This window comes from Xyrauchen texanus, chromosome 12 (genome assembly GCF_025860055.1).
Source record: "Xyrauchen texanus isolate HMW12.3.18 chromosome 12, RBS_HiC_50CHRs, whole genome shotgun sequence".
NCBI lineage: Eukaryota > Metazoa > Chordata > Actinopteri > Cypriniformes > Catostomidae > Xyrauchen > Xyrauchen texanus.
Genome location: NC_068287.1, coordinates 4,222,648 through 4,234,176, shown reverse-complemented (window position 1 = coordinate 4,234,176; position 11,529 = coordinate 4,222,648). Strand labels below are relative to the sequence as shown.

General features: G+C 36.2%; 2 protein-coding genes across 2 annotated transcripts in view; one reads left to right on the top strand and one right to left on the bottom strand.

Moving 5' to 3' along the window:
• Nucleotides 1-3,737: 3,737 nt before the first annotated feature.
• On the bottom strand, nt 3,738-8,909 carry LOC127653114 (protein FAM104A). Its single transcript, XM_052139644.1, has 3 exons — nt 8,417-8,909; nt 8,028-8,139; nt 3,738-5,843 (listed from the first exon to the last, which is right to left on the bottom strand). The coding sequence occupies exons 1-3, from the start codon at nt 8,431-8,433 to the stop codon at nt 5,610-5,612; spliced, it is 363 nt and encodes a 120-aa protein (XP_051995604.1). The 5' UTR covers nt 8,434-8,909; the 3' UTR covers nt 3,738-5,609.
• A 2,434-nt stretch (nt 8,910-11,343) lies between these two features.
• The window catches only part of LOC127652751 (protein HID1-like), a 49,383-nt gene continuing 49,197 nt past the window's right edge, over nt 11,344-11,529 (top strand). Inside the window, exon 1 of the mRNA XM_052139104.1 lies at nt 11,344-11,483. Coding sequence (XP_051995064.1) covers nt 11,418-11,483 — 66 coding nt within the window. The 5' untranslated portion in view covers nt 11,344-11,417. The remainder of the gene's footprint in view (nt 11,484-11,529) is intronic.

The following is an 11,529-nucleotide window of genomic DNA, read 5'->3' as shown; positions in this document are numbered from 1 at the left end:
GCACCAATAAGGATTAAATTAAGCAGGGTTTCGAGCTAATCCAGGATTTGTTGATCCAAGTTTTATTTTAATTTGTGTTGCACCACTTAATTTTAAATATGGTTTAACAAATAAGAGATTAAATCTTTAACCCAAGATTAAAATGTTTTCGATTAATTTTGTCCACCATGATATATTCTGGACTTAGCTCTAGATCGTTAGTACACAGGGCCAATCAAGGAGGTTAAGAAAATGTTGCAGGAGTGTGTACAATGATACAAGCTTTAAAATATGGTATCATAAGAAAAAAGGACCACACGGGTCTGGGATCGACCGCCTCCTCTCGTCAGCACCACTATTGTGGCCAGAAATGAACAGCCTAGGCTGCCGACTGAAACGAGTATAAGAAAGGAGGGGAGCAGAAACTGATCACCTGTCGCTTGTAACTGTTCTCATTAAATGCCGAAATTACCTTTTACAGCTACTCCTCGAGAGACCTGTCTCTGTCCAGTGCATGTAAAGAATGGGGAAGCTGGTAATCGAGACGAGCCGCCGCACTCACACACCGAATTTGAAAGCTCACATTGCGGCCAGCGGCCAAATATTTTAGACCACAATAAACATAAATAATATGATAAATGTCTCTCAGAGGGCTGATGGCACATCCTCTGTTCCTTTACCTAGTCATTCATGTTTAATTGTAGGTCTGTTTTTTTATATATAAACCACCTCAGCTGCAAGTTTAAAGTTAATCCCTTACTGAGATTTAAATAAGAGTTTAAAGTGTTGGAGCGATAGGATTAATTCAGAATTACTGTAAAATTAAAATTGGGATCAAATCAATGGTTAAAATGTAAACCTGATTATTTTTAAACAAGGTTTAAAGTTTGGTGCAACAAAATTATAATATAAACCTTGATTTAATCTAAATTTAAGATTAATCCATGTTGGTGCAACCCACCCTAAGTAATTTACACTGGTGACCAAAAGTTTGGAATAATGTACAGATTTAGCTGTTTCAGAAGGAAATTGGTACTTTAATTCACCAAAGTGGCATTCAACTGATCACAAAGTATAGTCAGGACATTACTGATATAAAAAACACCATCACTATTTGAAAAATGACATTTCAAATCTAGACAGCAGCATCACTCCAACACCTTATCCTTGAGTAATCATGATAAATTGTTCATTTGATACTAGAAAATCACTTGCCATTATATCAAACACAACTGAAAGCTATTTAGTTCATTAACTGAAGCTTAATGCTGTCTTTGTGTTTGTTTTTGAGTTGCCACTGTATACAATAGACTGGCATGTGTTAAGGTCACTATTAGGTCAAAAATAGCAAAAAAAGAAACTGCTTTCTCTAGAAATTCTTCAGTCAGTCATTGTTTTGAGAAATGAAGGCTATACAATGCTTGAAATTGCCTTCAAAGAAAATGAAGATTTCATTCAAAGGTGTAACTACAATCTTCAAAGATAAAGCACAACTGTCTGTAACAAGGACAGAAAGAGATGTGGATGTCCAGATGTACAACTAAACAAGAGGATAAGTACATCAGAGTCTCGTTTGAGAAATAGACACCTCACATGTCCTCAGCTGACAGCTTCATTGAATTCTACCCGCTCAACACCAGTTTCATGTACAACAGTAAAGAGAAGACTCAGGGGTGCAGGCCTTATGGGAAGAATTGCAAAGAAAAAGACACTTTTGAATCAGAAAAACAAAAAGAAATGTTTAGAGTGTGCAAAGAAACACAGACATTGGACAACAGATAATTGGAAAAGAGTGTTATGGATCTTAACCCCATTGAGCTTTTGTGGGATCAGCTAGACTGTAAGGTGCATGAGAAGTACCCGACAAGACAGCCATCTATTAACTGAGTAAAATATTAATTAATAGCAATAACTTTGACAGTCCTAATGCTTATTGATAATTTTTTATCTTTTTCTCACATACAAACTAGGATGAGCACTAGGATGAACTCTGACTCAATATAACTCTACAGTATAGCCCTAGAACCGGTGATGCACTCAGAGCTCATTTTCTAGTCCACACCTTTGTCTCTCTGTGACTAATGGTGCATTCCTGAAAACTCTTTCACACCTTCTACTTGTAAATAATGATTGAAACACCGCCCGAAGTCAGACATCAAACGTGTGAAGTCGTGGTAGATCGTTCAACCCCAACTTCAGCGAGTAGCGTCATTTGTCGTCATTTCCAAGATGGCGGCGACCAATAAGTATAAAATAGAGCTGGATTTCAAGTATTTTCCCTGCACAAAATGTATGAATATATGCAATAACCTATAAATATACAAGAGGATGTTAAGAAGAATTGTTTGCAGGGTTTTAACCTATTTTGCTCATGATATTCCCACCTCTGACATCGACTGGAACATAGCATTATCATAGATTATTTTATTTTGTGCAGCAACAACCTCCATGTTTAAAGAGCATAACGGTCCACTAGCATGTTACGGCAGTAAGACACCATTTGCGGATACCTTAATTAATGGGCACAAGGTAAACTGACACCTACCACATACCTTCTCTTATAAAAGAGCAATTTTATCCTAGTAAATGCTACCCATAATTCATTCAAAAAGGAGTGTTTAGTGTAAAGCATGTTGAAGATTAGCAGACAGATGAGCTGTTTCCTGACATTAGCAGTTTATTCAGCACACGGAAGCATCTCCTGCATAGACATCCATAAAAACAAACGCACACATCTTGTCTCCTCTTCAGTGTACTGCGCATAGAATGTCTATGGGACCGCCACGTTATGCATTTTGTTGCTAACCTTGTAGGCTCACCTTGGTAGAAGGGCTCTTGCATTATTATCACTTATAATTATTCACACTACGGCTGGGCAATATGGCAACAAAAATTATATCTAGATATTTTTCAGCAAATTGATGATATTCAATATATATATCACAATAATTATGTACAGTATATTTGCTCTAAGATGTTTTTTAAATTAGATTAGAGTCTCTAGTTTCATCCGATAAGCAATTTAAAAAATGTAGCGATTTATCACAGAACGCTATGCTGCTAAACACAATGTACATTAGAATGGACAATAGCTCAAGTTTATCATTAGAAATCATACATTTACTGTGCATCATCACATTGAGTAAACAATTGCTTTCAGGGGCTTTATATGGACTTAGGATGAAAATAAAGTGCTTTTTGAGCTGTTCTGAGACCAGTGCAGACAGACAACACACTGGAGCTTAAGTCATTCACTAAATAGGGAGCAAGGGAGCATCCTATAGCTCTCTATGCAGCAAAGTGCCTTCAATCCTAAAATCTGATCAAAAGTTCAGTTTCAGGCTGCAGATGATGTTTGGAACATGTTTGGCAGACATGGGACAATGATCATCAGTTTCAGATTCAGGATGTTATAACACAATTTTATTTTAACATGGTTGGCAGTGATTGGATGATGCTGGCCAACACTTTGTATCAGAATGATTTATTTCAGCAGTAATGTCTGTAATGTCTCAAAACATGAATAACCAACACACCTGGAAACATAATAACCAATTTGATGAATAAATCTTAAGTGTTATTTAAACAATGTAGTCTTGCTGTCCACAGATCAGAACATACATTTTTAGGCAAGCAATTTGCTCTAGATTTATAATTTTTTTGCATGATTATTAGCAGTCACACGTGGGATCTCAGGAGGATACTGTCAGTTTATTTAGTCAGTCTCATCATGCAAGTTAAACACACACTGATTTGCTTAAGAACATCCAACTTTATTTAGAAATGTAGATGATCTGAATGTAAAATGTAATGTACATCTTTCAATACAAAAAGATATAGTAAAATAAACAACAATCTGTAAAATGCAATCAGTTTGAACAGCACACAAAAACCAACCTCCACAGGGTCTGGATGACCTGACGTCTGGGTGAGCAACCAGCTTTAGAGTCAGCTGGGAGGCAAGAGAGCAGATTCTGAAGGACTCAGTGCCACTATGTCACAATGACAAGGAAAACCCCCAGATTTACCCATTTCACCATGTTACCATCAGCTCAGGGTCTTTAATTTTGTACTGATTGGCTGATTTACACGTAAGCTACAGCACTGCAATGAGTTCACTAACTAGCCAGAGGTGTATTGTGGTATTTTGGCATGTTTGGTTACAGCCATTTAATGCCTCCCACCTACATTTGCCCAGCGTAATTGCAGTATGGTCCACATCAATATCTGATAATCCTTATAATAATAATAATTAAAAAAAGAAAGATAATAACAACAATATCCCGAGTGCAAATCCCCACTACACTGTCTCAGATTATCACTAATCAATATTTCACCCCAAATCAAAAGAAAGTAACAAATATATATTCTGCAAAAAGAAAATGAAACTTATTTTTAGGACATTACAATTTTGTGACAACTAAGCACATTGTTCTAAAGATTACTGTAATGCAAAAGAAAACAATTATATATATCATAATATATTATTAGGATATCTTGCTATAGTTAAAGGAATATTCCGGGTTCAATACAAGTGAAGCTCAATCAACAGTGAATGATTTCAACTCGTCACTCTTTTTTCTGTGTTACAGTGAGACACTTACAATGGAAGTCAACAGGGCCAATGTTTGAAGGGTTTAAACAGAAATATGAAGCGTGGAATTTTATAAAAGAACTTGCATGAATTTGTTGGTTAAAACACATGTATTGTTTGAGCTGTAAAGTTGTTTAAATCATTGTTTTTACGGTGGTTTTAAGGTTTACGGCTTATGTCGTCATGGTAACGAAATTGTAAAATTGGCTATAACTTAACACAGAAAAGGTTATTAAGTGATTTTATCCTACTAAAATAATTTTTACATGCATACTGTTTACATCTTGTGGCTATACTTTTGAAACGGTGAGTATTTTAATGTTTACAGATTGGCCCCATTGACTTCCATTGTAAGTGCCACACTGTAACCAACATTTTTGCCTTTTTTTTTTTTTTTTAAAAAGGAGGGAATATAATTTTTGTGTTAATCAATCAATATCATGACACAAATGCTGTCGATTGAGCTTCACATGTATTGAACCCAAAATATTCCTTTAAGTATCCATAAAATGTGGTAGTATTTCTTGTACTACCTTTATGTTTTACAGTAATCAAATGAGAGTTACAATAATAATAGTTATAATAATAAAAGTGAAACATCCAGATGCATTACAGTAATGAGACTTTGGTGCTTAAATATCATGAACATGTCACAATGGTCCTAAAATGAGTTTCCTTTTCTTTACTCAAAATATAATTTCCAAGTTTTTTCTTCTTCTGAATTTGCCATGAAAGGTAACTTGTTTCTGTGAGTTTCCTCCACCTATTCTCAGTACAGCTCTCAATGCTGACTGTTAAGAGGACAAATACACAGTGTAAAATCACAAAAGTTTGCATCATAGTCAAGCCGTTATTGCTTTCAATGAACACTTTTGTGCTCTAGTTATTTGACGAGTTTACAGTACCAGGGCATATTTTCAATCCAAATACATAACATGAGCTCTTGGAGAGAGATGTAGAAGTAAGAGTAGGTCTGAGTTAGGATGCGATGATGGACTTCTAGGGGTCAGTATGGGCATAAGCATGTCCCTGAAAGTCACCTGTGCTTGGACTGAGCTCGGCTTTGTAAGCTGTGGAAATGAGCCTCTCTTAGGACCTGGTTGATGTGCTGGTATGGGAGTAGGTTCACAGGGCATGACTGCTTGGAGGCACTGACGGGACTGCAGGGGACGGGGCCAGTGTGGGGCCCAATAATGTCCAGACCACAATGACTGCTGCTGCCACCAGCGGCATGTTCTGGACTGCTGATGCCACTCTCACTACTGGAAGACTGCAGATGAACATTGGATCAGGTTAGCAACACAACATCATAGCAGCTACGTTCAAATAATATGACAATTTCTGCACAGACAATGGAAGTAACGAACAGCTAAACTTGAACCAAGTTGCACGCTATTAAGAATGTGTAACTTGCGTTGCGATGCCCTACACGTAATAACGAAATATCCTAAACTGTCTAAAAGTGAGGAATTCACAACAGAGTAACCTTTTAAACTGAGCTAATATTTCGGGATATTTATTAGATGCTATTATTTCAGAAGATTTCAGGACAGTTTTCTCAGGTTGTTTCATCTCATATATTAAACATATACAGTTGAAGTCAGAAGTTTAGATGAACTCATTAAAACTCTTTTGGTTTTTTTTTAACCAATCCACAGATTTCATATTAGCAAACTTTTGTTTTGTCAGTCTACTTTGTGTATGACACAAGCCATTTTTCCAACAACTGTTTACAGACAGATAGTTTCACATTTAATTGACTATATTACAATTCCAATGGGTCAGAAGTTAGTTTTGAAACTGTGAGTATTTTAATGTTTACAGATTGGCCCCATTGACCAAGTTAGTTTCTTTAAGCAGCTTGGAAAATTCCAGAAAATGATGTCAAGCTTTTAGGTAATTAGACAATTAGCTTCTGATAGGCAAATAGGCTAATTGGAGTCAATTGGAGGTGTACCTGTGGATGTATTTTAAGGCCTACCATCAAACTCAGTGCCTCTTTGTCATCATGGGGAAAATCGAAAGAAATCAGCCAAGACCTCAGAACAAAATTGTGGACCTCCACAAGTCTGGTTCATCCAAGGTACCACATCCATCTGTACAAACATTAGTACGCAAATATATACACCATGGGACCACACAGCCATAATACCGCTAAGGAAGGAGACGCATTCTGTCTTCTAGAGATTAATGTAGTTTGGTGCGTGAGGTGCAAATCAATCCAAGAACAACAGCAAAGGACCTTCTGGAGGAAACAAGTAGCCAAGTATCTATATCCACAGTAAAACTAGTCCTATATCGACATAACCTGAAAGGCTGCTCAGCAAGGAAGAAGCCACGGCTCCAAAACCACCATAAAAAAGCCAGAATACAGTTTGCAAGAGCACATGGGGACAAAAATCTTACATTTTTGGAGAAATGTCCTTTGGTCTGATGAAACAAAATTTGAACTGTTTGGCCATAATGACCATCATTATGTTTGGAGGAAAAAGGGTGAAGCTTGCAAGTTGAAGAATACCATCCCAACCGTGAAGCATGGGGGAGGCAGCATCATGTTGTGGGGGTGCTTCACAAAATAGATGGCATCATAAGGAGAGAAAATTATGTGGATATATTGAAGCAACATCTCAAGACATCACAGAGGAAGTTAAAGCTCAGTCACAAATGGGTCTTCTAAATGGACAATGACCCCAAGCATACCTCCAAATTTGTGGCAAAATAGCTTGAGGACAACAAAGTCAAGGTATTGGGGTGGCCATCACAAAGCCCTGACCTCAATCTGAAAATATGTGAGCATAACTGAAAGAGCATGTGCGAGCAAGGAGGCCTACAAACCTGACTCAGTTACACCAGTTCTGTCTGGAGGAATGGACCAACATCCCAGCAACTTATTGTGAGAAGCTTGTGGAAGGCTACCCAAAACATCTGACCCAAGTTTTAAACAATTTAAAGGCAATGCTACCAAATACTAACAATGTAGTGTATGTAAACTACTGACCCACTGGGAATGTGATGAAAGAAATAAAAGCTGAAATAAATCATTCTCTCTACTATTATTCTAACATTTCACATTCTTAAAATAAAGTCTAATTGACCTAATACAGGGAATGTTTTCTACGATTAAATGTTGGAAAATTTGAAAAACTGAGTTTAATTGTATTTGGCTATGGTGAATGTAAACATCTGACTTCAACTGTAAAATAGGGATGTGCCAGGGTGGTCGACTAATCAACTAGTCATCCAACAACTGACTAGTCGATTAGTGGGGTCGACTACTAACATTAATATTTTTAGTGGTGGTGGTTTTAATGGGAGACACAATTCTCAAATTAATAATAGGAAAAAAAAGAGAAATAAATGAAAATGAACCCCTGGGACATGAAAGTGCCCAAAGGTTGAGCAATTAAATGATAATCTTGATAATAAACGATGTGCTGATGACTGATTGTCTCACCTCAGACTCCCATGATTCTCTGGCAGTGTCAGTACTCTGGAGAGTTGAACTCAGTCTTTTGGCCGGAGGCATTTGAACATCTTCACCATCACCTTCAGCACGCTGACGCTTCCTGTAAAACATGATTAAAGATCAAAGACTGTCAACAAAATGATAGGGACTAAAGTAGCATCATTGTGTGATCCTTTTTGTGAACACCACCAACTGCGTCGACCGTCATATAATGTTTGCTCTTTTCTGTGTTTACTTTTCCAATCTTGTGCATTTATTGTAATATATACTGTAATATAAATTGTGAACTATATTTATAATGTATAGATTTCTAAAGTTCTGTGTTATCTACACCAGCAAAGGACCACATCATAAACGTGTTTACACTGACATCTCACCCGTTTTCTGTTAGCATAATGTCTCCTGGATAAATCCCACAGCAGATAAAAAGATAGATTATCTTTGATGGTTTTATTCATTAGCATGCGCTCCTGAATCAACTCTGTTTTGATCAACAGTCTGCTGTGTCATGCTACACTGCACTCATCATCATCACACATCTGCTACATACGCACCAAATATACACATCCCTGTTCAAATGAGAACTGGGAAAATTATCAATCCAATACAAACAAAGAAAAGGCGACAGTATTGGATTAATTCTCAAGCAAGTGATGTCTCAACTGATCCGGCATAGCTGCTAGCTGACACTTCGCAAGCCGTGAAATCACGCGTTATATTCCACAGTTTGCCCTCTGTGAACGTCTTACAGTCGATCTCACCTAAACGGAACAAACGAAATAACGCTCTCCGTAAGTATCTCGCGATTATTATTATATTGAACGAATCTGTGCGATAAAAAACAATCCACCGCGGCTGCTGTTATTTACATTCCAGAGCGCGTGCGCGAAACAACAGTATGAAGCCGCAGGATTGGGTAACCCAGCAGTGACGTCACTTCCGATGTCCTTAAGCAGTTTTTTTTTTTATTTTATTATTATTCTTTTTTATTTTATTTTATTGAGAAGAAAAACATACAAAGATCTCGTAGGGGAGAAATAAGAAATATACATCAATAGAAACAATACAATTATTGTCGGTTTAAATGAAAGAAAAGCATCCCTTACACAATACTGAACAACAAAAAGCAAACAACAAGGGGGTATTAGTTAAAAAAAAAACAAAAAAAAAAACAAGTCAAGTCAAGAGCAAAAGGCTAGAGATTTTTTATTTTATATATATATATATAAATAAAAAATATCCTATTTTATGCCTCACAAGTTTATACACACACACACACACACACACACACACACACACACACACACACACACACACACACTCGCATACACAGACAGAGTGTACATTCAAATCTCAAATATTCTATATTCATGAAAAACATTACAAGTCTTCTTTGCTTTTTGTATTACCAATGTTCTCTAAACAGGTGCTATATTTAGTTTCCAGGAGGAAGTGTATCAAATTTGGCTTAGAACTTGACCATTTATTTTTGTGTAAGTGAAATTTCCACAAAATAATAAAAAGTCATTCTTACTGTTATCTACATTTGAATGATACATACAGATGTCAAAATCATTCAACCCGACTAGCATATCAGATTTATTTCTAATAAAGTTTTCCATATCCACCCAAAACATCTTTGTGTATACAAAATTATTAAAAAAAAGATGGACGTTAGACTAATTTTCTAATGAACAAAAATTACAGGAATAATCAATATCTAATTGAAACCTCTCTTGTACACTTTTAGCTGTATATATACCATTTAAAGTTTGTAAATGTGACCTCTTTCACTTTATTGTTTAAACAAAATCTTCCTAAAATGTTTCATGCTTTGCTCCAGTCTATATTTTTAAATGCAGAGGTCCATAATAAACCTTTGTGAGTAGCTGTTTCATCTGTTATTATATTTTGAATATGTTGATTAGTAAAATTATGTTTGAGAATGTCTATATCGCCTATAAACATGCTGTCTTTTACAAATCAAATCTCAGAGACATAACTTTCACAAGCTTTAACAAATTGCTCAATTTGTTGAGGTACGGCGTCAAACAAAACAGCATAGGCCTACACTTTGGGGTCACCAGGCAATCCAAATTTCTCAAAAAATTTATATAAGACAATAAATTGCCATCTGCAAATAAAAGTTGTCTAACTAAAACAATATAATTTTGTACCATCTTTTGTAGAAGAGAGATTAATTTTTATATTGAATACTTCTATTTTTCCAGATAAAATATTTGTTTGGGGAGAAATTGTGTTTATACACCAGGCCCCAACGCTTGTTTATGAAACCCATTTGATAAAAGAATACATTTGGCAAATGTGAGCCATATGTTGTTCTCTACTTTCATAAATTTAATGAACCTTTAAAGTATTATTCAGTGTTTCATAACTAAGTGCAGATAAACCTCCTTTACTCTTTTTATTACATTACATTTTATTTTTCAAATAGTGCTGTCTGTTCCTCCATATGAAATTAAATAATATTTTTTTCTAATTCCTTGCATACTTTAAATGGCATGTCTAATGCTAAATCAATATATATACACTGATCTTGAAATCCCTTCTGCTATAGATAATAAAACCCTTCCATTCAACGATAAATCTCTTTGAAGCATTAAATCTTTATTTTATTATAGGTTTACTTTAAAGTTTAACGCACTGCGTTCTCAAGACAAACGAGCGCTTCACATTCATGTGGGTGCAGGAATGAAGCTGTGTTTTACATGCCCGGAAATAATGCAATTGTACAGACTATATAACAGCAATAGTATGAATACCTCAAGTTTATGAATACCTCAAGGGTGTAAATAAGAACTATTCATCTCTAATATAATGATGTGTATTCCAGGAAAGATTATTACTTTGACAAATATAGGCTATTTAACATTTCTGTGTTATGTTATAAAACATGACCGGTGGGTTCACATAGGAAAGATAACGCCTCTTAAACAGTGTTTTCTTAGCAACTGGCTAATGCGTGTAGAATTTACCAATCGTACTATGACAGAGGCTTGACTCATGAATATTAAATAGATCTGACGTTCCTGAAAACGTTCTTTGAGCGCCCTGTTACATGACCTTTTTAATATTCACGAGCTTAGCGTCTGCTTAGGATCGTTTGCCTTACCGTTACGCCAGAGCCATATAAAGAGCGTTACGCCTACTGGCCGAACGTTACAAAACCTAATTAATATTTATGAGGGAATATTTAGCAAGGCTCAGGATCCTTGCCCATAGTAGGACGTTAAACTAGCATCCCGGAAGTTTATGTTTTTATCGCACCATAACCGCCTCCGCAGATGACACACGGAGAAGAGGAGGTGACGGGGATTACAGCAGCGCCTTATTATTAAACCATCATATCAGATCAACATGGGAAATACTGACTCAAAGCTGAATTTCAGAAAGGCGGTGATACAGCTGACCACAAAAACACAGGTTTGTGTCTTCGGTGATTTTAAGGCTGTTTTAGGAGCGCGTGTGA